Source organism: Bidens hawaiensis, unplaced genomic scaffold (genome assembly GCF_021521415.1).
Source record: "Bidens hawaiensis isolate Kalapana, Puna unplaced genomic scaffold, B.hawaiensis_p1.1 tig00037596_1, whole genome shotgun sequence".
NCBI classification, from domain to species: Eukaryota; Viridiplantae; Streptophyta; class Magnoliopsida; order Asterales; family Asteraceae; genus Bidens; species Bidens hawaiensis.
In genome coordinates, this window is record NW_027496560.1 from 91545 (window position 1) to 112454 (window position 20910).

At 34.7% G+C, this 20910-nt stretch overlaps 2 protein-coding genes and 1 pseudogene across 2 annotated transcripts; 1 reads left to right on the plus strand and 2 right to left on the minus strand.

Annotated features, from left to right (window-relative positions):
- Positions 1-5900: 5900 nt before the first annotated feature.
- On the plus strand, positions 5901-8173 carry LOC143589497 (acyl carrier protein 1, mitochondrial-like). Its single transcript, XM_077070243.1, has 2 exons — positions 5901-6112; positions 7916-8173. The coding sequence occupies exons 1-2, from the start codon at positions 5906-5908 to the stop codon at positions 8090-8092; spliced, it is 384 nt and encodes a 127-aa protein (XP_076926358.1). The 5' UTR covers positions 5901-5905; the 3' UTR covers positions 8093-8173.
- A 3700-nt stretch (positions 8174-11873) lies between these two features.
- LOC143589496 (putative invertase inhibitor pseudogene) lies at positions 11874-13475 on the minus strand (annotated as a pseudogene).
- Positions 13476-17118: 3643 nt separating this feature from the next.
- LOC143589499 (10 kDa chaperonin 1, chloroplastic-like) lies at positions 17119-19410 on the minus strand. The gene is made up of 7 exons (XM_077070244.1): positions 19272-19410; positions 19137-19195; positions 18974-19024; positions 17703-17768; positions 17537-17584; positions 17374-17403; positions 17119-17287 (listed from the first exon to the last, which is right to left on the minus strand). The coding sequence occupies exons 1-7, from the start codon at positions 19372-19374 to the stop codon at positions 17219-17221; spliced, it is 426 nt and encodes a 141-aa protein (XP_076926359.1). The 5' UTR covers positions 19375-19410; the 3' UTR covers positions 17119-17218.
- Between the last annotated feature and the right edge of the window lie 1500 nt (positions 19411-20910).

The window sequence follows — 20910 nt, forward strand, 5'->3', positions numbered from 1 at the left end:
TTCACAAAGGAAGGTTCAAGGCTAACGCTACCTAACCTGCAACGCTCAACCGCTATAACTTTATTTGAAAAGTGAGTTTACGGATCGATCTCCAGTGGGGGATTGTTGGAAATTTTGGACAATAATTAATATTTATTAGCACTTGTCACTAATAAATACATATAAATTAGTAACGTGTCCAAAGAGTAAAGATGAATGCGATATCGATACTCTAAAGTGTGTAGTTGAGAACTTGAATATTTGAGAGCCGTCTTAGTATTTTTGGTGGTTGGACTGGGTACTACGACAAGTGTCTACGTGAGGAACGACTTTGTGAAAAGTGTTGGTTGATCAGATGAGTCAGCGTGCCATGTGTCGTGACCAGGGAGTCAGTGTGCCACAGCATGCCATGTGTCTTGACTGAAGGTGAGTCAGCATGCTAGGTGTCATCTTCTGGTGGCATGCGCACCACACGCTGTCACGTGTCCTGTGACCATCACATGAGTTGCTATATATAGAAAGCTCAGGTGAGCATATTTGGACACCGGAAAAAACCGAGACCTAGTAACATGACTACGAATTCGGTTAAGCAATCAACCACTAATTCTCAACTTTCATTTCCAGCTTCAAGATCCCGAACTCTCGTTACAAATAACGTTCGGGTGCTAGGGTAATCCCGGCAGTACATACTGCTTCGGCTGTTGTACCCTGGGAAACAGACGCGCTCGCGGAGGTAGCCCGAAATCTGTTTTAAGGGACCTCTGTTTAACAGAAATCCTCAGCCACAACCGGGAACCACAGTTTGTTCAGTTTTGTAGCTAGAAAGGTGTAGATGTTTTCGGGTGATCAAGACGGGTTCACCAAGCGAAGGGGTGTACAAGAAGACATGACTCGGATGTGATTCTTGGGTCTCTGTAAACACGATCTGGACGACTTGAGCGCGGTTACAGTGCGGTTTCAACACGATGATCAACTCGGCTCCGGTCCGGTTTCAACTCGTCAAAGAATCCAGCGTTCGAGCACAAGTAAGGGACTTCGGTATGAATCAAGACATGTATATATGTTATATTTGTTGTTATTCTCGTTTAAATTTGTATACGGTATATGTACTACAATTTCTCAAATTTGTATAAAGAGATTATTTATTTATTTTATTGATATTATTTAATAAAATCGTGACCCATGTCCTACACAAAGTTCCAACAAATTATACCACAGCTGAATGGCACCGTGGTATTAATGTTCAGCTGTAATGCTATTTATGTTTCACTTGTAAACCAATGTCACTGGGATGAGTACTGAGAGAATCAGTAAGTAAAAGAGTACTTGCAAGATAATGAATATCCATCTGTTTGGTTGTTGAGATGTATAAATATGAATTAATAGACAATGGTTTAGCCTTAATGTCATTCACTGTTCATAGTACATCATCTGGATTAGGAAGGCCTTTTTCTTGTCAGTTAATTTAGTGCATGATATAGCTAAAACCGAACCATAACCAATAACCTAACGTTAGTCGAAAAAATTAACCAAAAACCGATCAAACTGATCGATTAAGGAAGTGAATATGATTAACTGGCCATTCGGTTATGGTTAAGATATATTCGTTAACCAACTTTAATTGAACCGAACCGAAAAATATTTATTTTTTATAAAAGTATTTTCCTTAAAAATTTCTACTTTGATCATATGTGGTCAATGTAACAAACTTGTGAATTTATACTTGTCATACTTAAAATGTGTTCAGAGTTTATGAACAGGAACTTCACACCATTGTTTTTTATTAAAACTTTAAAATTTCCAAAATTTTCATATTTACTTGATTTTTAAGTTGTTTTTTTTCTATCTTTTTTACAAAAACTTTATTGGTTTTGTTTTGCTAATGAGTTTTATTATTATTAATCAAAGGGTACACAGCCCACTTCACCAATTTTTTACACCAAATTGGTTGGCTATTGTATATTTAGCAAAAGCGTATTAAAGAAGGGGATACATGCAGTTTTGGTAGTATGCTATGAATAAATTTTATAAGGGGATATACGCAATTTTCCCTTAGTAAGTTAGTATAATAGAGGGTTATGTATTCAGTTTTATCTGTCGAGTTTAATTAATATAGAAAAGAGCTGCAATATGTTATTTCAACTCTGCGTGTTTTTCAAATATTTTTGGTTTGATCCAACTGGTTATTCAAACAGTGAGAACGGTCTTTTGTGAACCTTTGATAAGGTATGAGAAGAATGTAACTAACCTGATATATTTCTAGTTGATGTGCTTCGTGCTCGATAATAAAACAATCGGCATTGATACATTCTTGAAAAAATTATAGCTTTTCAACTTGTACAGATTATTACTGGTTTATCTTTTGCCTTATGTAATGAAAGTCAAATGTTATGAAGCAGCTGTTTCTATTTTGGCATGTTATATTCTTTAGCTTGTTAAAGTAATCGATGTTGGTTCAGGCCCAAATTAACACTTCCACAAATTAACACTCCCACAACTCCCGTATGTATGTATGTATGTATAATATGCAGAGAAAAATTATATGTTGCAGAAAATATTAAAGAAAGAAGAAAGAAAGATAAAAGTGTTGGTTATTATTGAACATGAAAGCAGGCCTTTATATAGGCAAGTACATAACGTAAAGAAAAGACTCATTCATCACCTAACTCCACTTCCTCCTATTTGACCGGTTAAAACTAACTACTATAGACCAAGACTTTTAACTCTAGTAACAATAAAAGAAAACAAAAGCAACAAACTCTTCAAAACCTAACAAATAAACGTGGGTTAAACCCTTTATTCTAGCTTGACTTAATCCGGCCGCCACTTGACCCATTAACTACTGAACTTGACCCGAACCGACCCGAAACATCTAGATTATATCCAACAATCGAAGCTGAAAAACAGGCTGCAAAAGATTTGCTTCGTGTAAAGAGGAAAGAACGGGCCTTGTTAGCACTAAAGAAGAAGAAAGTGCGCAAGAAGATTTATCGAAACAAGTTGAAAGCTGTATCCATTTGAGAGTTTAAAATAAGGAAATAATGCAACTAAGGCAATACAAGGTGAATTAATTTGGATGATGTTCAAAAACTTATGGATGCTACCGCCGAAGCTAAAGCGTACCAAGATTTCAGTTTTTTTTTTTTTTTGATAAAAAAAAACTGTAGGTTTTATGAATATATAATCCATATATTTTACATATAAAAATGTTGTAACCATTCAGATAAAAAAATAAAAGTACCTGATATTTTAAAAGCTACCAGATGTACCAATAAAAGTACCTGGTAAAATCTTAACTTGTGAAAAAAAAAAGGTATATTTTCTCTTATTTTTATTACTTTTTCATAAATTGAAACTGTAATTTTTGTTTCTTGCTTTATACTTTATACCTGCATAAGCTGTTGCTACCATAAGGTTTATCTACACTGCTTGTTTTGGAAATTGTACAGTTTTTGTGTTTATATGAAGCTAAAAGCTGAGACTAAATAAACTTTATGAGCACACACACTGCCTTTAGTGACTCAGTGACTGTTGATGTTGTCTACTGCAAGAGTAAAATATTTGATTGTTTGTCAAAATTTTGCAACAGACATTCAACACAAACTTAACTTAAGAATTGCACCATAAACAATTAAACCATATATACATCTTGGTTTAATATTTATATGTTGTTACTTAAGTCTCCCTCATCGTCTTCATCTTCGTCGTCGTCGTCTACATCTTCCACCTTGTGCATTCTTTCCTCCACTTGTGTTTCATCTTCAAGGTTTGAAATATGTTGTATCCGTTCCACCGCATCCAAATGATCCTTCAAACAGATACACATTTCCACCGTCGTTGGACTGAGTCGTGTTCTTCTAAGTGATAACACCCTGCCACTAACAGAAAATGCAGATTCCAAAGCTATGGTAGAAGCTTGGACGGTTAGTAAATCACGGGCCATAGTAGCTAGGATCGGAAACTGGGATTCCTTTCCTTTCCACCAAGCCAAAATATCAAAAGCTTTAACCTCATCGGAACTCATAGTGGATAAATAATCCGTTCCACGATAGCTCTCGAGCTCGCTATATGGAATACAACCCCGTTTAATATTTTCATTTCTCAATTTGTTAAAGAAACTAAGCATCGGATCCACACTTAAGCCATTAGTTGATCCTGATGCCATGTGTGTTGTGGAAACATATTTTGATTGATAACTATCAAACATGTTTTGAAAACATCTGTTAAATTGTTGTGTTATATTTCTTGCAAAATGTATGTCATCATCATTCAAACCCAAGTCAGATGCTATTTTATCAATCAAAGCTTCAACACCGGTAACATTTAGGTACGGATTCAATGCGGCGGCACAAGTAAAAACAGGAGATAATTGACTAAAATATTGTTTTAGTTTTGCTTTCATCGGTTTTATCATTTCCGTACACATATCATTTTTATTTTCAAAATCGCATAATTGGTTACACAAATAATATAGTTCTTGAAGTATTAAAGAACTCGCGGGATAATAAACCCCCGATAATTTTGTAGTTGCGGCTTTGAAAGTATCAAGCAATTCGGTTATTTCTTTAATATTTGCCCAACCCTCTCCTCCAAACGATATAGCCTCACCACACGCCACAAGATTATCATGAAACAATTCTAATGTCAATCTTTGTCGTAAAGCGCTTTCAAACATGTCACAAGTCGAATTCCACCTAGTAGGTATGTCCCAGTTCGGACCTAAGCAAGTGGAATTCTTTTCGTGACACAATTTTCTATAATCGGCATATCTATCTTTACTATATCTTAAAACGTCACATAACATATTTCTAAAAGCGGTTTTTAAACCTTTAACAGATTCAATGCCAAGTCCGTCTTGCACAACCAAATTAATAACATGTGCAACACATCGACTATGGAAAAAAACACCGTTACAAATCGGTTTATATTTTAAAATTAATTTTTCAACCACGTTTGCATTGTACGAAGTGTTATCAAACGCGATTGAAAAAATTTTGTTTTCTAATTTAAAAGTTGTTATCACATCATCTAAAATTTCAAATAAATCCTCTTCGGTATGTGGGTATCCAAACAATTCAAACGCAAGTGTACGTTTCATCATTTGCCACGTATTGGGATCCACCCAATGCGCGGTCACACAAAGGTAAGATACCGGTATACCGTGTGGAGCAAACCAAACATCACTAGTCAAGCTAACACCGGTTTGTAAATTCTCAAAGGCTAAAATTAACTCACGTTTTGCCATTTTCCATAACTTTAAACAATTACGTCTAAGGGTAGTACCGCTTACTTGACGGTAAAGAGGTTGGAGAGTTTCTTGAATCATCCTCGTCAAACGAGGGTTGTCAAAGTAGCTGAACGGCAAACCCTCTTGAATCACGAACTTTGACATTTGATCCAAAAGCGTATTCACATTGTAATTCCAAACTTCATTGCTTCCGGTTGATGCTTCGCCTTGAAACGAACTGCTTTTCGCTACCTTCACGCATTTCGACAAATGATTTCTCAAAGTCGAGTTTGAACCCAGTTCAAAAAACGTACCACATTTCTTGCATAAACCGAACTTCGACTTTTCCGGGTCTGTCCTCACAACGAAAAGCACGCTTTTAGTCTCACCGACGCCAACCGACGGTTCGCCGCTTTCGGTTGTCATAGCGTTTTCAAGAGCAGATTTTCGTTCACAAGAATGTGTTCTTTTGAGTGTTGTGAAGTGAACTTGTGTTTGTATAATTACTTCAAATCCCTATTTATATTAATATCACTGAGGGGCAAAATCGTCCAAAAGAAAACAATTTTAACGGATATAAAAAGTCAAAACGGCTACTAGACCGTTCTCCAAAGGTTCCAACCGGTTAGGAACCGGTTTGGAACCGGTTATTAGTTATGTTTTTATGTTCGGAGAGAACTAGAAGAACAAGGTTGAAAAATGGCGGCGGTGTTGAGATCAGCAATCCTAGGACATGTTCGAGTTCCTGTCGTGGGTAATGGATCTAAGGTGGTGAGTTCTCTACGGGCCCACCGGAGTAGTTATGTTCGGTCAATGTCGTCTCATGATGATCATCTTGAAAGGAGTCAAGTTGTTGATAGGATTGTTGATATTGTTAAAAGCTTTCCGAAAGTTGATCCTTCGAAGGTATTGTGTGTTGATTGGTGTTAATTTTTATTGTTGGTATTGTGAGTGTTGTGATTGAATGTGTTATTGATTGGATTTGAAATGGGTGTGTTTGTTTATAGCATTTTGGTACTTCAATAGGGCTTGTTAATTACTTGAACTTGTGTTTGGCCTAGCTTTTATTTTTTGGCTTATACTTATACTTTAAAGTAGCTTATAGCTTATTTTCTATTATTTGATAAGCTCTTTTTAAGTGTTTGAATTAGCCTTAGCTTATATTCTACAAGTTGATAATAAGTTGTTAAATCCACCATTCTTTAATTTGTTACAGTAATAAGTTGTTTCGGTAATTATTAATCCACCACCATTTGAGGGCAAATGAGTAACTTACACCCTTACACGAATAAGCTTCTTCAAATAAGCTAAAAAAACCATCTTCAAATAAGCTTCTTCAAATTAGCTCATATAAGCTTATAATCATAAGCTTAAAAAGCTAAACCAAACATCAAGTTAAGCTTATTTTATAAAAAAAAAAGCTAAAAAAGCTATAAGCTTTGTTAAAAAAGCTAGGCCAAAGTTTATGTTTCATTATCTCGATCAGGCAATCTGTCCCTGGAAATTCATGGTGTTAGACTGTAAGGGCACGCTCGATTCACAGAATTGTGACATGGAAATCAAGATTTTGTTAACTTGATTGGACAATTCTGTGAAACGAGCGCGTCCTAAGAGTTAAATCGTTTCAGCAAAGCTGGAATGTGACATGGAAGTCAAGATTTTGTTTACTTCTTTCAGGGATAATTGAATGTTGTGTTATACTATTCTGTAATATGAATATGAGACTTTGTAGCTATAGCTTACTCACTTACTTACTCTATTGCTGTGGGATACAATGAAATTAGTCAATGACAATAAATCTGAGTTTACCAGTTGAATAGAAGAGTCTTTATGTGACCAATTTTATTTTGTTGATATCTGATCTGGTAATTGTGATTTGTGAGATCGCATGTCTGTCGTAATTTCAGTTTTTTGTTTTGACTCTTTATATAATTCTTTTATTTTTCTTGCACAAAAGTATGTCTGATACAAGGTGTGGACAAAAGGGAAAATCTTGTTTCAAATTTTCATGCTATTTGTAATATATTGCTGCTATTTACACTTATTCCCTGAATCATCTCATCTATGGATTGTGCATAGGCATGTAAACAAACCGAACGTTCAGTGAACTGTTCATGAATCGTTCAACGGAAGTTCGTTTATATTCGTCTATAATAAACGAACGAACATGAGCACGCGTTTTGTTCGTTCATTAATGTTCGTGGGCGTTCATTTATGTTCGTTTACATGTTAGTAGAAAATAATTAAATATTATATGGATGAGTTATCTACTTAATGGTTTTTTATTTGTTTGTTTGAGTTCATTTAAGTGTGTTCATTTATGTTTGTTTGTGTTCATTTATGTTTGTTTATCTTTGTTCAGTTATGTTTGTGTAGATTTTAAACAAACAAACACAAGCATGTTCATTTTTAAACGAACGAACATGAACACAAATATTTGTCCGATTAAGCGTTCGTGTTCGTTTAAGTTAAATGAACAAACACGAGCATGCCCTTGTTCGTGCTCGTTCGGTTCGTTTACAAGCCTATTTGTACACAAAACCTGTCAAAAGTTCTATTATATGTTTGCCTATCTTCTGTATTCTGTGAAAATAAGTCTCATATGGTAAAGGGCACACAGCATAAAGTAAAGTTTCATATTAATGGTGATTTCTATGATAAAACATCTATGAATTGATGGTGAAATCGTCTAAATTGAAACATGTGCAGATGACTCCTGAAGTTCATTTCCAGAAGGATTTGGGGCTGGACAGCTTAGATAATGTGGAGATAGTAATGGCCATTGAAGAGGAGTTTAAGCTGGAGATTCCTGACAAAGAAGCTGATAAGATTGACTCATGTGCACTTGCAATTGAGTATGTATATAATCATCCAATGGCTAGCTAAAACTTTATAAAAGATTTCAGCATTTTATCAGTTTTTTTGGTCTCAGTTTGTGTTTGCTGTATAAGTTGAGGGCAGCCTTAATTTGACCTGGAAAATAATTAGAAGCATTTGACTTCATCATCATCTTTGCATGTTTGTTAACTAAAATATGTATTAATATAATTCCTTCTTATATCATGTTTGTTTTTATTTTATATCTTGTTTATTTTACTTTTTAGTTAAATTTCTACTAAAATATAAACTTACTGTCGCTAGCCCGTCTTACATGAGCGGCGTGTGAGGATTAACAAGAATCAGCCATTCCGTTGTGTGAATGAATATCATGGATGGACCCAATGTATGCGGTGCAGGGTCAACTAACCCTATGGTTTTATATATTTATTTATGTAATATGTATTACGGTTTGCCAAGCGATCCCTGATATTTTTCGACATTGAATTCCGAGTTTTTTAAATTTACTTAGAAAACGCCAATCTATACAGGTTGGGTTTGAAAAAAAAAGAGTTTCAAATATGATTGAGAGGTTCAAATATTCTTTAATATTTTTAGTTATTGAATGTTGCATTTTCTTTTCATGGTTATGATTTACCATTAAGGGTGGCAAAAACAAACCCAAATGGGTTGTTTTGGGTCAATTTGGATAATTTTTAAAATTAAGATAGGTCAGAATGTATCAAAAGAATTTGCAAGAATGTCAGGATGGGTTGGATAGATGCTAGTGACTTTTGGTTATAGGTTAGAATGGATTTGTTTATGGGTTAGAATGGACTAAAACAAGCTTTATTCAATTTTATTTCAAACAAAACCCACGGAACCGAATTGAAACTGAGAAATCAAAACCGAAACCATTGAAACTGAACATATACCGAAACTGACCGAAATGAAAAAAAAGCAAAACCGAAGAGAAAAAATAAACCGAAAAAAACCAAACCTGAGCCGAGACAAAACCGAGTTTTTTTTTTTTTTAATGAACGAGGAAGACGGGAGAAACATTTTAGTTATTTTACTTTTTGCGTTTTCGATTTATATTTTGAGTTATTATTTTTTTGAGGGGTTTGAAACCCTTTGTATTTTAACATTTATTTAGTTCAAGATGAGTTAACTTTAGAAATCAAAACCGAACAAAAACCGAAAACATTGAAACCGAATAGATACCGAAACGAAAAAAAAACAAAAATGAACCGAAAAAAACCGAACCTGAGCCGAGACGAAACCGAGTTTTTTTTTTTATTATTGAACGAGAACGACGGGGGAGACATTTTAGTTTATTTTAGCTTTTGAGTTATTAATTTTTCATTAAATTTTTTGAATATTTTTTTGAGGGGTTTTTGAAACCCATTGAATTTCAACATTTATTTGAGTCAAAATGGATTAACTTTACCCATCTTGACCCATACCCATCCCAACCCTTTATTTTAAAAATCCATTCTGACCCATACCCATCCTGACCCAAACCCATTCTAACCCATCATCCAAATCCAACCCAATCCCCTCATATTACCACCTCTAATTACCATAATATGTCATTACGTCAATGTAGTTCAGTTCCATCAGTTGTAATAACAAGTTATCATTATTTATCTTACCTGGCCCAACATGAAAGAAAAATCTGAATGTCAACTTAAGAAAACATCCAATGATCCATGAAAAAACCAACTGTGGTAGAAAAAAATCTTGGGTGCACTACGCCCTACGGTGTGATGATCTAGGTTCATTGGCTCGCTATCCTAAGGAGTGGCCTCAACTCTTGACTAGTGTACACACTTCTGCTACACAATTTCTGAATTGTTATTGTGCTCTTACCGTTTAAGCTACTTTAAGTATTTTTTGTCTCCCAATCAAAGTCATTCTATTAATAAGATTTATTTTATTAATAAGTAAAAGTTTAAGCTCCAATAAGTTTTGTCACATAACCAAAGTTATTGTAAAGTACTACTCAAAAGTTATTTTATAATCATTTTGTATACAAACTAAACCTATTTATGGGTTGTTCGTTATTGGTTTCCAAATTAAGTGATAAAACTGATAATGTGGATGATTACGTATGTGAGATGCAATGCCCATATCTCAAGTCTCAACTGAACACATGTGAAATGATATCACATAGCGTGACAAATATTATCAGCATTAATTCCAAATTTTCAAATAAATAATATTTAATAAAATATAATAAATACATTCTACAACTATTATACTTTATCCTTATAAAGTGTACTGTACGAGTTCAGTTTAGTAATAAAAAGTATTGTTTTACAATAAACTAAAATATAAGCATAAATTAATTTTGAAGCGAAGAAAGAATTGAATTTTGGTTCATTAAACGACTCTAGTAGATATGGTTAATTTATTCTATAGCGTGGGATAAAAATGAGAAGGATGAAAAGGATTTGTAACAATATAAAAAACTACTAAAGAAATAAAAAAATTATAACTCAAAATTTAATAAAAAAAACGAAAAAAGTAAAAGCACAACAATGTTTTCACCGTCTTTCTTGTTTTAAAAAAAACACACACACAATGTTGAGTGAAAAAATCATTGTCCTTTTGTTTACCATTGTGTTTTATGTTTATTTCGTCATTGGTTCTGTCTTTTTTCCTTAATATTGTGTTATATTACTTAAAATTGAGTTATATTTTGTTCGGCATTGTGTTATGTGTTTGCACTGTGTCTTTTTTTTAGTTATAGTCTTTTGTTCATTTTCGTCATTGTGTCTTTGATCTCAGCATTGTGTCTTTTGGTCAGTTTTTTGTTTTTGTTTTTTTTTTTTGTTATTTATTATTTTTTTAAGCGGGAATGATAGGGGAAACAATTTAGTTTTTTAAATTTTTTCGTATTTTATTTATACTTTGAATTATGATTTTTTATTAATTTTTTTGAATTTATTTTTAATGGGTCTTTTTTGTGTGATCACACTTTTCATTTTTGTCTCTATTTGTATTTTAACTTTACCCCTAGTAGATAACATACAAAATTTTTTTAGGCAAAACCTTTAAAAACCAAAATCACAACCAACAATACACATATGTTCTCGTGCATTGGATTTTGTTCAAAATTTGTAGTTGAACAAATTTGTAACATTGGAAGTTAACTATTATAATAAATAGGAAAATCGGAAATAAATAATCTCACATTTTGTGCATTGGCCGATAATAATCCCATCTTTAAAAATCACTAGCAACGGTCCCACCTTTTAACTATTTTTGTCTCACTGGTCCTCCGTTAAAAAATACTTAACGCCGTTATGTTTTTTCCCTAGTTTCAAACCGATGTTTTAGGGCTTTTGATCGGAAGAACGATATGAGTCGACTGATGTAAAACTTATCTCGAAACGGTGATTCAACTGGCTTGATTTTTGTTAACTGGAAATTCAAGCGCCCGGATTGAAACATTGTTTCGTCGTTTGGATCACCATTTTGAGATAAATTTTACATCGGTCGACTCGTATCCTTCTTCCGATCAAAGGCCCTAAAACATCGATTTGAAACTAGGAAAAAACTTAACGACGTTAAGTATTTTTTAATGAAGGACCATTGTGACAAAAATAGTTGAAAGGTGGGACCATTGGTAGTGATTTTTAAAGATGGGATTATTATCGGCCAATACATAAAATGTGAGATTATTTATTTCCAATTTTCCTAATAAATAATAAAGATAACTGAAACTCAAAAACCATGAATTGGAATATAGTAATAATATTAATTATTCACAATACTTTTATATAAAAACACAAGTTTACATAATTTAATCTAGACCTTGCATAGCATAAATTGTTCCTTATGTTTACTTAGTACCAACTCGAAGAATATGTATAATAGAAAGGCCTATCCCACACAATTCAAAAGTCGCATTATTTCTTTTAGTCAAAGGCGAAAGGATACCACGCTTCTCTTTGAACCCATTTTTACATGTGGTGGCGGCATCCATAACCGAGCTTATCAGTATATTGGCGTCATCATAGTGCTCTGAAGAGGTAGGTCCCAGCAGAGCCCAGTTGGACCCGCAAGACTCACCTTGAAGAGGGACGTCTGCGCAAGGACCAACTGCTTCCGCAAGACCCACCATGCTCAGAGAAGACCTTACGCGCAGTATGCCAGCTGTTCCCGCAGGGAAAGCCTCCCAATGGTGAAGTACCCCGCCTGTTCCCGCAGCTGCGGATACAAGCCATCAGGGAAGGCTACCCGCACTAATAGCAAGGCTACACGCACAAGGCACTAACTCTTGATACTTCAGTAATGTCACCTGAAGGAATGAGCAAGGCGGGAATACTCCCGCCCAGATGAGCCAGTCCGTATGCTTCTGGAAGATCTTTTGTACTATACCTACCAAGGTATGGACAGAATAGACAAGATCTGACCAAAGCAGCCCATGAACCAATCACAGGGTGACAGCTCACCGACAACAGTACGAGGAGGAGCACCCTCTAGTACTATTTGTCACTATTAAGCCGCTGCCTACTCACCAACTCTCACTGTGGGACGTGCGTAGCCTACAGTTGGTGGAACAGTGCACAGCCGGCAGTTAAGGAACAGTATACAGCCGGCCCTGTCACTGTCGGCCGCAGCCTATCCACCAACCAGCATGGCTCAAGCGTAGCCCACTGTTGGTAGAACAGGAATACTATTCAGCCGGCCATACCTTCTTGGAAACCTACCTTCGGCTATAAATACTCCAACACCTTGGAATGGTAAGGACATTATCAGATATCTCACTATCTTATCTTCTCTAGCAATCTCTTAATATACACTTATATTCAGAGCAATCTAGTCTGATTCTCACACCGGAGGGTGGTCACAAGGAGGAACCCCCCCTTCTCAGTGACGAGCTTACGGTGTCTGTTTTGCAGGTCACCTGAAGAACAACTTTCTTTGCTGGACCTCATCCTCGTGGGAAACATCTATTTAACCCCCAGATTATCCATAATCTGCCCAGGGGTCGATTAGTGTTTCTTCATGCTCCGACTTGTAACTTCTCAAGGCTTGTTTAATATCAGTGATCGCGTTGGAATAAAGCTCAAAACAATCATCTAAACGCATCTTTATAGATGAATGACACGTCTTTCTCAATAAGTTTTTGATGTGATTCTTTGTATCGGTCACATTGTCGTGTGTTAGTCGGAGTGAGATCTTCCCAAGGCCTTTAACGTCGGTGTGACGGCTCCCAGAGGCAGCTTCGAGAGAGGTGGTGCAAAATTGGTAACTCACAGTTGGATCTTGTTGAGAGCAAACTTTGCAAGTGCCATGAATTAGGGTTTGTGCATGGGTTGAAATAAAGAGGGTAAAGAATAAGAAGAGAAGAGAGCAAGAAGGAGAAGCCATTATTTTATGGCAAATGCTTCTTGGATTTTTAAGAAGTAAATTGGCTTAAGTAGAAGGAAAAAAGGTGTATTTTGGTCGTTCACCCATTCCTAACTTTGTTTTGAAAAAAATATCATATTTAGAAAACCAGGTTAGGTTATAATATGAAGTATACTTTTTGTAAAAAGGATAATAAGTAATCTTGTTCATTGATTTTGAATATGGAGGGTTGAGATTAGTTTAGGGGGAGATCAAGTGTGAACACAAGGTAAAGGGCATAAAAGGAATAACACATTTCTTGACTTTCTCTCTCCACATGCAAGGCACATGTCAAATTCCCTCATTATTTTAAAACGTCCATAACTTTTTTTATGACGTTTTTATTAAAAAACAAATTCACCATAATAACGAGTGTCTTTTTATCTTTTATATGAGTACCATATTGTAATATAAAAATAAAAAAAAAATTAGTGGGTTTTCTACAAATTGTGTTTTACAAAATTGTGTTATACAATAGTATTTTTCATTTTATTTTTTTTTTCATTGTGTTTTTTCCATTGTGTTATTTACATTGTGTCATACAATTGTGTTTTTATCATTGTGTTTTTTTTTTCATAGTGTATTTTTCCATTGTGTTTTTTCATTGTGTTTTTTTCGGACTTTTCCGGCGAGATGGTGGCGGTGGGTGACGGTTGTGGTGGAGGTGGGCGGTGGAGTGATGGTGGTTGTAAGAGATGAGTGAAGATGTAATTGGGTTTTATATAAGTGGGTTTTTGAAATTAATTTAAATGGGTTTTGAGATTAAAGTAAGTGGGTTTTGATATTAAAATATTAGACTAAAATACCCTTCTTCTTAGCCTTCTTAAGAAAATCAAACTTCTTATTTGAACCTAACCCTAGAAAACCATGCTATAGTTGAGATGAAATTAAATCTTAAAAATAAATGCAAATAATTTTTAAAGTTTCAATGTTTCAATATATATAAATAGTTTAAGGACCATTTCAATTTATTGAATTTTGTTTGATATTTGCCACACTTAATGCAAATTATTCGGTATTAATCAACTACAGCAATAAGTGATTAATCATCAACATATATGTCATCACCACTTTGGTGGGGTGGTAAGGATGTTTTCCTTATGGTTTCTTCTAGGGTTTTGGTTCGACTCCTGGCTCATGTGCACGCTCTGAAATATGAAAAGCCCCTATGTAATAGGATTCAAACTTTGTAGATAGACATTGTTGCCACTACGACATACATAGATAACGCTGCTACTATGACATACGCTTTTGAAAAAAAAAATCAGCATATAAACCATTTTACTTGAAACAGTTACAAAGCAGCTAAGCTAATCATAGAAGCTACTTGGCAAGATTTATGAAAGGATTACATGGCCACACACTTTCAAGAGATTATTTGGTATAAGTTTTTTATTTATTTATTTTTTTTTTTTGAATCATATGCTTACAACCTCCAACATAATCTTGCAAACCAACATTATAAAAGGCTCATATTTCCAAGATTAACATTCTTCACATCAATAATAACATTGTTAATCCATTTCTTTTTGATGATGAAACATTCTTGACTTAAAATTAAGTCCCTAAATAAATACATGAAATAATAAACTTCATGATTCGTGTGCTTTTACAATCAAAACGTAATTATAAAAATCGATAAAATTGAGGGAAATCCATCAGCTTCAAAATCAAGGCTCCACATATGAGAATTTAGGTACAAGATTCGAAGAAACCTCATATGGGCTCGTAACTCTAGATGGGTCAAAAGTTATACAGGTTCTAAGTCGATGTATTTTCGATTCGACATGTATTTTAGTTGTGTATCACCCTATGATTCATCATGCTAACAATATACAATGGGATGAATTAATTATACACGTTCTTCCCTTGTGACATTATACTTTAATGTACAACCTCAATTAGTTTATCTTCCTATAAGGGAAGAATTATAAGTCGTATAAGTTATTCCAATTCTTGTTGCAATTGCGTATATGCGCACCTCAACATCCGAAATCGTAAAAGCTATGGTACGAAGTCACAAATGTACTTGTCATATGCATTGTATAGGCAGAAATGGAACCCTACTTATTTAAGGAAAGAAAGCAATATCAATATCTGAAATAACATTAAAACAAACTGAAAGACCCAAACAACGATAATGGGTTGTTTGGTACTTTTATAGAGGCATTAGATCTCAAAATATGTAACCGTAGAGTTCAATCTCTAAACGTCTTTTATCTTTACTTTCTTTCATTAATATTTTATAATTTTGCCTCAAGATCCAAAATGCAAGAAGTCTAAAAAACATATTTCACATACCTATGCAAGGTTGTATATACAATGGATAAAATGTGTTACTTTAATAAGATATGTGACAATTAAAATTAGGGGAATTCAAGAAAACGAGCTCGTGTTTTTGAATTGTAACTTATGATGGTGAAATGAGTATGTCTTCGTTAAACGCATTTCGCATGTGAACCGAAGACCCTCTCTTCACATCGATCATGTTCACTATGACAAATTCATCTACTAGTTGTGTTCACGTGGGAAAGTTTAGCTAAACTGGTCTCATTTTAACTCTCCCACTATCTTCAAAAAATTATGTCTTCATTACATAAATTATCGTTCATTGTACAAGTATAAAAAGATAAACATAAAAATAAGTAACAAAAATAAAAACGAATTAAAAGGGAAAAAAAAGGAAGAAGAGAGTGCCATAAGCAGAATGGGGTTAACGTTTTGCGACGATGACGTGGCAGAGACTGAGCAAATGGTGCAACGAAGGATCTACAAGTATGGTGGGAGATCATGTTCACTACCAAAATTTGCACGTAACATGGTATCACATGGGATAACAAATTTGTGAAACGAACTCATAATGACTTTCTTATAACTTACTGGACTCGTATATAAAAATTAAATTACAGCACTTTTTGAGTTTTTACCATTTACCCTCACAAATAAATATTAAATTACAACTATGAGCACCTTTTGAGTTATTACCCTTGCAAATAATCAGCATCTAGTAACCAATTTTCAAGTTTATTTCTACTAAGTCACTCATCATTTATTATTATTATTATTATTATTATTTTGTTCTCAACCAGGTTAAGATGCCTACATGAAACAAACCTTTTCAAACTTAACACTTACATATATCACCTCCCTCTTATATAACTCATTATTGTAGCACTATGAGCAAACACATATCAGATCATTGTGTTTGGCCAGCACCAGTTTTATGTTCAGCGAAGGAGAAGCGTGAGCACTAATGTAAAGCAGGCGGGCGAGTAACGTGGTGCCCGTGAGCTCACTCACACTTGTGAACAATGCCAATATATTTTTTTTTTACCAATTACCATTGAGAAATGGTACAGCATTAAAAAAATACCCTCTAGCATGTAAACACCAAATTATCTTATATTTTATATCGATCAAGATGACAAACCACAATCAGGAGTTCAACGCGGTCATTCATACTAGAACGCACTATGGTTATGCAAACCTAATACTAATAGTCACTTCCTTTCCCTAACATATCATCAAAAATTATCTCTATCATACTACGAAACATATAGACTTGTAACTATAAGTTGAGACAGTCAGGTGGGTCTTATTTGCCACTTTTGTATTAAAACCGGCTTTATTCACTCGACTAAATTAGTCCAACAGAAACAAAAACTAAATCAATGCTTCTGAATAACAATAATCTAGCATCAATTCGTTATGCTTGTGATTGTATTTTAACCGCCAACATATAATAACACTCAATTATGGGCTGTAGGGAAGATGAAGTGATTTCATACTTGTCTACTCGACCACAGCTAGCAAGTCTCCTGCTTTGCAGAAGCAATGCTTTCCCTCCGCTCCCAAATCCACCTGTTACAACTCATATAACATTAATCATGACTTGTATATAGCATTTTAACAACTTATAAGGGTAATTTTCAACGTGTTATATTTACCTCATACGCGTTAATGTCAGAGAAAAGAACCTGCAGAGAAAGCAAAGCCCGTGTTAAAATGATATCTTATATTAGAAAAACGACTGTATATAACAAACATGAAGTTTGAATATAAGTTCACTAAAAAACTGGCCAGTCAAAACTGTATGAAGTATGAACATACCTTTTTCCCAGCCTCTAAGTCCCCGACCTCGGTTCCAACAGCAAGAATCTGAGACAAACATACAGATTATATTCAATACATAAACACATATGCCATTACAAATAAAAAGTAAGCATCTTCACTTGAAACAGAGCATACGAGAAGTTAAAGTTCTATTAATACTCACCTCTCCCATAAGATAACGTTCAAACTTGACGGCTGATTTGGGCAACAAAACTCCGCCAGCAGATTTCTAAATTGAACACAAAGAGGATGATCAGGTGTAAGGTATACTTAACTTGCATTTCAAGTGTGGCATAAAATGTAACTCAAAGAAAGATTAAGTTAGACAATCAAGAAGTTACATGACCATATATTATGATATAGAGTACATAAACTTTCAGAAACAGATAAAATACAAATTCCAGTGTTGTAAAAATAGCAATTAGGAGCCGATTAATCGGAAATTAGAAGATTACAAATTGGATTTCACCTAATCGGCCCCTAAAATCAAAATCGGTCAAAATCTTTGAATTATTTGAAACATTATACTTATTTTGAAAAAAGTATATATAAAAATTTTTGTGCGTGTATTAGTGTATATATATGTATATGTATATAAACAGTGTTGTAAAAATCACTAGTTGGTAGTCGCGCGGTGGGGTGGGGACTAGCGATTAATCGAGATTAATCGGGATTAATCGGATCGGAGTCATCGGACTTTAATATATATTTTTCAGTTTTATACATACATTTATACGCGCGCGCATTTTTATATGTAATTTTCAGTTTTATACATACACAAACATATTTTGGCCAGAAATTTGCTAGAATCTCTGTGGAAACTGCTAGTTTTTGCTGGAATCTCGTTGGAAACCGCTAGTTTTTGCTGGAAGCTTGCCGGAAACCGCCGATTTTAGTTGGATTTGACCGTTGACCGATTAATTAGCCGACTAGCCCAAAATTAATCAGTGAAGTGGGGACTAGTGATTAATCAGGGATTAATCGGTGCCTAGTCGGATTAGTCGCTACAACACTGACAAAGCAAATGTAAACTTGCAAAATTGACAATGAATTTGAATAAAACACTAATCCCTACAAATTCCAGTGTGGTAAAAATCACAATTAGGTGCCGGTTAATCGGTGATTAACAAGAAATCAGTCCCTAAAATCGGTACCAGTCAAAATCGGTCAAATCTTTGAAGTTTGAACTATTTGAAGAATTGTACTTATTTTAAAAATTTTGAAAAAGTACATAAAAATTCCAATCCGATTAGTCCCATTAATCGCTAGTCAATACCCCACCGCCCGACTAGCACCTAACAAGTCACAACACTGACATATTAAATTGTGAGCATGCAATGTTTACACTTTACAATGTATTCCTAATAAATGGACCAAGGGACAACTAAAAAACCATGTCCAAAAACATAAAAACTAAAACAAAATATTAATCACCTCAGGAAGCTCCTCCAGACGAATTAGCACTCGGTCGGCTTGCGGCTTAACCTTCAAACACAAAGCAATAAAAAACAATAAACATACAATACATCACAATGGTAAACAACATTATAGACATAAATACATAATAATCTCAATGTGTATTAGTAAATAAAATTACCTTGGATGGCTCATACTTGGTTGCAATTGCATTAACCTTGAATGAACTTCTTCGTAGACCTAATTAATACACAATTAATTAAAAAACAATAAAAATAATAAAAGAAGAAGGCGATGAAAATGAATTAAAGGTTACCTAAAGCTGTGGTTTTGGTAGGAAGAGAAGATGAATGTTTGTCTTTAATGAAAGAAGAAAAAGGTTTAGCTGCAGTGAGGAAACTGGAGGATGCCATTGCCATGGATAGATAAAGATAAAAGATAAGATTTAGCAGCTTTGGGTTTTTCAGAGACAATTGACCAAAGTGTTGGTTAGGTTAAAAAGAGTGGGTGGGTTATGTGTTATGTTGTGTTGTGTCGTGTCTTCGGTAGCCTTCTACACTGTTCGGCTGTTAGGGGGGGCCGGTTTTTTCTTTTTCTTTTTTTAATGTTCTAGCATCGCATCGGAATACACTCGTCTTTTGATCCGGGGCGAAACTCTCATCTATGGCCAACGCCTATGAGCATTCGTCCGAAGGCACAACAGTGCAGTGAGATAAAATCCGTTCGGATCAGTGAATCAACTAGTGAACGTCGCCTACTCACCTAGTCTGTCATCATCACACTAAACTAAATGCTGGGGGCAGGAATCGAACTTGAGTCACATGGAACGCCAAATCCCTTTCGTACCACTCCACCACAAGATTATTGGCAAAATCGAACCTGGGGACCGGTTTGAAAACTGGTTTTTTATATATAAAAAAAGATAAATAATATTCTCTCTTTTTTTATGAAGGTGGGTATAAAAGTATTGGTATTGTATTAAACACGGGTAACAGGTAAATGCTAGTTAAAAAAATATATGTGACTTACAAATTCGTTATATCAAAAGTACATCAATTCTCTTAATTAACCCCTAAAGAAAGCTTCCGATTTTTATCTCTTCCATCAACTTGATTGAGGTTGTATACTTGTATAGTTGTATTGGCCCGATTGAAATCTTGTTGTTCATTGTGTTTCATAAACTCCATAGTCCATAGGGCATATTGATTGGATTAACATGTTTTTTTGTTTATCCTTGGCAATAATGATTTTGTAGCTTCATGACATCCAAAATTGAATCCGCCATAGAGCATGTGATTAGGAAATGATCCACTGTCTTCAAACAAAATGGGCATAATATCGTACAACGTTAATGTTTCTTCTCGAAAGCATGACCCAGGTTGGTATTCTTTCTCATACTACTTTTCAACAAACAAGCATTCACTTTTTTAGAAACCCGGTTAGCCCGCTTGTACATACGTTGGTTTTCAATGTAGGATTGGTTTCTCAAAAGCTTGGAGCCGAACTAACAATAAATATCCCATCTTTATCCAGTGTCTAAACCAACTTATCCTCACCATTTGTGATGTTTGTTTGACTAGGATTTGTCGTTAATATTGTATTCATAAGATTCACACGGTAACTTGTCATTAAATTGTTATCAAGTTAAAACATTACTCATATACACTATGAACATCAAACAAGCCAACCTGAGGAACAACAAACACTGGAACACGGCACAACTTTAAGTGTGGCCGACACAAATAAATATATAAGTGGTGTTCAGTTCACCTAATCAACCCTCCTACTGCCAATGGACCTTTGGTCTAGCGGTACGAAGATGTTGGGAAAAGATATCTCTCCTCATAGCGGAAACAAAGATGGATGTAGATTTAGAAGTGAGATTAGAGAGGTCAAGGCTGCGCGTATGACATTCTAAGAACTGATCAACCCTCCAACTAAAACACCTGTTTATT